General features: G+C 37.3%; 1 protein-coding gene across 1 annotated transcript in view; it reads right to left on the reverse strand.

The window, feature by feature from the left end:
- The window catches only part of LOC142135421 (LIM/homeobox protein Lhx2-like), a gene marked incomplete at its 3' end in the record, with an annotated part of 21,019 nt that extends 14,997 nt beyond the window's left edge, over positions 1–6,022 (reverse strand). Inside the window, exons 1-3 of the mRNA XM_075194606.1 lie at positions 5,106–6,022; positions 2,918–3,120; positions 1,355–1,734 (exon numbers count right to left, since the gene is read on the reverse strand). Of these exons, the coding sequence (XP_075050707.1) occupies positions 1,355–1,734; positions 2,918–3,120; positions 5,106–5,318 (796 nt within the window). The remainder of the gene's footprint in view (positions 1–1,354; positions 1,735–2,917; positions 3,121–5,105) is intronic.
- Between the last annotated feature and the right edge of the window lie 431 nt (positions 6,023–6,453).

Below are 6,453 nucleotides of genomic sequence, written 5' to 3' on the forward strand. Positions count from 1 at the left end.
GGAATAATTTAATATTACACATCGGTGATATCCAAATTTATTAATGAAATTCTTAATAGTACTGAGTAATATTTTAAATCTATGTAATTCTCTTTTGTTTTGTTTGTTTATTACATGCTAAATATTCAAACTAAGCGGCAAGTATGTTTCTACAGCAAGAGGAAATCACTCAACTATAAATTAAATCATGGCGAAATCATCTTAAATCAAGCCTATATAGATATAATTTGTGAGCACTACCTATTTTGTATATGGTGGTATTAAGAGCGAAATAGTCGAAATTAAATCAGTACAACTGAATAAGTATCTGAGCTATTTCCGTTAACTCTTTACGAGCCAGTCAGCACCGTTGCAGCTTACTGTTTAGTATTTATTAAAACTTTTTTTTTAGAAATGTACTTGTTCATCATTTTAGTTATGTATCTCTTAAAATACCTAATCACAGAAGACATCACATAGAAGCTCTCTACGAGTTAGTTAAATGTTATTTCAACTCACGGGCTATTCACTCATATAGAATAATAGAATTATTAAGCACATAGTTTCTTACAAAGGGGCTGGTAGGAATTATACGACAGCTTCCCTGCCTTCCCCTCTAAAATAAGTTGGTTGCCCCTTTATGAGGTGCAGCTAGGTGATCTATAAAGCAGACGATTGAATTGTGTTACTGATGGTAATTATTAAAACAAATACTGTCAGGAAAGCCGCAATCACAGCCTATTTTTGTTATTTATTGAATGCTTCTGTGCTGACTGTAACCTGATGCAGGAGCTTTCTGCAAATCACATCTGATTAACAAACACTCCACTCAGACCTGTCACCTTGAACACCTGTTTAACCCCTTCCCTGCCGGGCACACTACAGTTTTAATAACAAATCAGTCTCACATATGGTAAAATAGGCAAATGTCAAAGAGAATATATATATATATATATATATATATATATATATATATATATATATATATATATACACATAGATAGGTATATAGATGTAGTTATATGGGTATAGATATTAATGCAATGAATGTGTGTGTATGTGATAGAGAGTCAGACAGACATATATGAGCACATTTTCTCCTACAATAATACTGAGCAGAGATTATTTGCTGCTGAGATCCGTCAAGAAGCCTCTATCCTCCTCCACCTGATTACCATTCACTGCATTTATACCTGAAGTGAGCAAATACTAAGGTTCTGGCTGCTGCAATTACCAGCTTGACGGCACTTGGTGCAAATAATTATACCCAGCTAGGCTATTATTATCAGTTGAGATTTAATAAACGGAAGCTGTTTTGCGTAATCAAGAAGAAAACACCGCATTAGGAATAAATGAGCGTGCTTCTGCTGCTTACCTGCATTGTAGGCTGCCAGATCTGCCCCAGGGCCCGGGCTCTTCCTTTTCCTAGGTCTCCCTTTCTGCACAGTCCCCACGCCGTTGTAATAAGGCAGCCCTAAGGACGCAGCCCCCGACCCCAGTCCTGAACCCTTCCCTGATGTCACATCCGAGTGATTGAAATGGACTTGATATTCCCCCTGTATCAAAGTCTCAAAGTGGAGCCTGCAGTAGACCAAGTTGTCCTTCATCCCAAAATGGTCCCCAGTGGTCAGCATTTTGTTGCACGTGTTACAGGTAAAGCAGTTGAGGTGGTATACTAGGTCCCTTGCTCTCATGACCATCTCAGAGGCAGAGATTCCCAAGTGACATCTGGCACATCTCTGGACAGAAAACCTCCTATAATTGTAGAACAAGTTCACAGTTAGCCAATTAACTAAGGACATAACTTCCACTCTTACCATACTTCTCATCCTCATACTTTTATGTATTTATAGAAACCTTAGGGCTCTCTGACCCTTATCATTTTCACTTGTTGTATCCCAGACTTTTACAGGTAGTTTCTTTGTTTGGCTAATGGACACTGGGGTATAAGAAGGTAAAGTAACTTGTCAAGGTCAAACTAATAAAATCGAACAATATTGTATCCTAACCTATCTTGGTATCACAAAGGATCTCCCCAAACAATGAAACCAATTGTTAATATGTGAGGGAATTGGAATTTGCTAAATATAAACTATACTTTTTTTTTTTTTTTTTTTTTAAAGGATATCTTCAATTGTCTGTGTATTTTTTTTTTATTTAATTATAAACATGTAATAATGTGGAAGTCGTATTTGTTATATAAATGTCCATTCTATCTATATGCAAAAAGGGGTGATAATAATAAATTTAAAAAAAATCCACCATTCTAATTAACCCTTCATCTGCCTCTCATAAGAACTGACTGCAAAATATTAATATATTTCCTAGGAAACCTCAAACCCTTCTGTTAACCGTAAATATGACGACTTTAAAATAAAATACATTTTAGGTTTGTGTGAAAATCAGAAATTTCGAATTTTATTAGCCAATAGTAGAATATTGTTTTAAGGATTTACGGTGTGAAATTGTTATGCTTTTGCAGTCTTCTGGTCTGAGATATTATTATAACAGAAATCTATATATTATCACAACCTGGTGTGATTTTAAAATTTTACCAGTTGTATAGTTGTTGCTTTTAATATTATAATGTTGAAGGCTCGTATTATAAAATAGAGTTAAAATAACTTTGTGGCATCTGTAAAATCACCTTCCTTTTAAAATGTCTTTTTTTTTTCTCACGGAACAATTTTTGAAGCCCCTTTTTGTGCAAATCTTGAAACAAAATTTCACATTCTAATATCAGAAAGTTCTGATCCATTTGTTATGACCCTGTTCTAGCAAATATTACATATGACCTCCAACAGGAGACTGGTTTGACCAGTTACTTGTTTAGTACAAAGTCTTAAATGTTTTTTTGTAAATTATACAGAATTCCTTGTGCAGTTCACCATTTATGTATGTGTGGCAGAGCAGGGCATGGGGGCGGGGGCACTGGTACCTGTAATAGTCCTCTTTGCAATAGATGCTGCCATCTTTGCTGAAGCAGGTAAGCTCAGACTCCAGGTTTAATTTACACTCACAGCACTTCAGGCATCGCATGTGCCACTGTTTGTCCACTGCCAGGAGGTAATATCGGTCCGAGATCTTCCCTCCACAGCCGGCACACAGAGCAGCCCTGTCACTGCTGATGGAGGGCATCGTCTGAAAGAGACACACAGACATCATCAGCATAAACACCTATATACAGACTTCTCATCTCTAGCCCAAGGAGCTTGCTATCGAAAAACAAATTGAACTGTAGATATTTCGTTGACAAATAGCCAGCAATAACTGATCAATGCATATTGTACCACCTCCTTTTACAATCTAATATAGTTAATAATTATATAAAGCGGCTCAGGGCACCCTAGTTTTTCCATGCAGGTGTCCAGCTATAAAAGTGTGGGTGAGGGAGAAATTTGCTCAAGCGTTTGGTTTGTTTTAAGCAACGTCAGGAAATGTGGACCATTTATTTTAGTGATAAATATTATATTTTGCGTCTCGCTTTTGCCGAGTTCCGATCAAATCACTTACTATTTTTCTTTTTACTTAGTATAAAATGCTAATTTTGCATCTAGTTGAATCCAGGGACAGATGATTGATTGGTATTGCATGGTAATCGATTTGATTGCCTTATAATAATCAAACAGCAGTACCAAGCAAGGTTATGCTAAAAGTTTGATTTTGGCCTTGTCTGCTTACCACAGTGACTTGTTTCCACAATAAAAGGAAATGTAACAGCTCTGTAGCTACAAACATGTTACAATTAGGCCTTATTTTCTTAACAAGTCAGGTTACTAATTTACAGTATTCAATCCTTCACAATTTACAGTACGATATCTACTATGCGTAAAGAACAGAAGTCAAATTAAATGTAACATATCTTAAGCGATCAGCACCACTAAATAGTGAAATAATAATTACATACAATGAAAGTCGCTCTAGACTGGAGATAGCTAATCGGCTAATCTAATGAATTACTGATTTATTGTGCTTGTCCCAGCTTTAGACGCATTTATGTAATTCTAACATTTTTAAATCAGACACAACAGCCCAGAAAAGTAGTGTTGAAAACGCACGCCCTGTACACATATACGAGCAATATAAATATGTCACGTTAATAGAGTACACGGCACGAGCAGCATGCGTATAATGCACGTCTTATAAATTGAATTGCAGACAATTAACGTTACATTTCAGACTGCAGATAGGTATTGTAAAATTACGTGACGTTTTTTTTTTTTTTGCAAATACTATATGGAGACAGGTAAATGTAATTTAATGCAAATGGAAAAGGAAAAGCTCAAATATTTAACCAATATTGCGAATCTTTTGTCTTCAAGTTAAAACAATTTGCTTTTATCAAGGCTTCCAATTATTAATATATTTATACGATAGATGAGCTTAATTTTTGTTATGTCCACATGAGAAATAGTATACTTAAAAGAAACTGTATATAAAAATGAAAGAACATCCTAAACTCACATCATGTGAGCTGGTAATCCAGGCTACGGACCTACGTTATAAAGAAAGAAGGTTGACTATTTAGACTGTATAATAAAATCTAACACTTCTTTATAAAATAACTTATTATTGAACCTTCCGGTTCTGCTATATTTATGTTTCAAAAAAGCGTAAGTTTATTGTTCAAAAAAAAACCATAAAACATCAGGAAAGGGTTTCATTGATTATTATTGTTTAAAAATCCGATTTTGAAATATGCATTGAAATATTAGTGTCATTTGATATTTGTTGATAAATGTTTGAGCTGGTTCGTAACGAATAGGAGATGACTGTTGACTACAGATGAAGTGGACTTTATACTACAATAACACATGTACTTTTGAAAGGCACAATCACAAATTATCATGCAATATTTCGGTTGTAATTCTGGTATCACACTCCTTTTGCAGATACATAACAAATAAATTATACACTATGCAATACCTTGCAATTAAAATGAAAGGCACACATAAACAAAGCGACTCGGAACCTGGTTTGCCAGTATGTAAACACATATAAGGATAGTTATTATTGTCACAATGCTTTGGTTTGTCTGGCCTTTGTTTTTCTGTTATTTTATATAATAGTACCCTCCAGCCCGAGGCCTTTGCCACCCGGGATTTGAACCCATGGCCTCTGCCTACCGTTTCAGTCTCCCCTCTGTCTATGGCAGAGCTGATGGCTGAGGCTTCAGTTTTAGATCTTCTGTCCATTTCGTCGATGACCCCATGCATCTCCCCCCCTGACAGACTGTGGAAAAGCATCTCTGGAGCGTGGAAGGAACACGCGTGGGAATCTTTGCAGATGCTGCGATAGCTGGGACCTACTTCCATAAACTGGAGTCCTAAGCCATGCATTGAATGTCCACCCAACGGAGCAGGCTATGTCCTGGGATTGTCCTTGTCTAGCGAATGAAACCAAAGACCACAGGTGACAAAAATCAAAACAAGTCAAAGTCCCAAGCTGTCCTTTCTCAGGAATGTCATGTGATGTTCCCAGGAACTGAAGCAGGATTATAAATCTAACCTACTGGACATTTCTGCTGATCCTCAGGTGGTCTCTGGGGCTGCAGAAAACCTCATGTACTCAGATGCAGAACTGTCCTAAGTGCTGAGAGGTTAAAAATGTATGTGAATTCTGAACAGCAATGACAGAATGAAAGAGATGCAAAATGAAGCAATTAGGCATCTAGGCCCTTTCCATAGGTGGAACGCAGAAGGGACAGGATCCAGTCATCTGGAACATCGTTGATTATTTTCTCCAAAAAGGAGAGAAAGTTAGTATGCAACGTAAACGGTTCGTCAAACGCTGCTGTCAGAAAGCAGAATGGAACAGAAACCAAAGTCTAATTTATTTATCACAAAAATCCTGGCTTCTAAATTCCCCCAAATAAACTTGAGATTGGTTTGGGTCCTGTAGATCTTCTATGGACCGTTGTTGTGTTAAGTTTTGCTCCTGCAGGCAGGGCTGTGTGTGAGTAATGGGGGAGGAGGGTCTTCTGCATGGACTTGGTGTAATCCCTTAAAGTGAGAAGCGCTCTTCTTTATTCCTGCTCTGCAGTCCTCCGTGCAGTGAGCACTGCACCTTTTCTACAGGGCCCCTGACGTCAGTCCATGCCTGCCCTCCATTGGCTGCAGCCTACCACTGGCTGCTTATTTTAGAACGGTGTGTATTGGGTGGGGGATAGAGCAGTTTGCTTGCAGTGGAGGGTCTTACTACTCTCCCCTTTTAAAATGCCACCCTGTCCCCTAATGTCACAGGAGATATGAGCAGGACAACTTTGGGGACTTGCCTCTTCCATCCGTATAACATTGATAAATAACCCATTCTCTGCTAACGTAACATTACAAGGAAATGTAAACTGGATTCACATTTTCCTCTAATCAACTTTACATGTAATAGATCACACAAATACCTAAGATGTCTTTGTGCTTCCTGCACTCAGCCTTTGGCTAAACATAAATATTTTTATTTATAATACACTAAACTGAA

This window comes from Mixophyes fleayi, unplaced genomic scaffold (assembly GCF_038048845.1).
Source record: "Mixophyes fleayi isolate aMixFle1 unplaced genomic scaffold, aMixFle1.hap1 Scaffold_721, whole genome shotgun sequence".
NCBI classification, from domain to species: Eukaryota; Metazoa; Chordata; class Amphibia; order Anura; family Limnodynastidae; genus Mixophyes; species Mixophyes fleayi.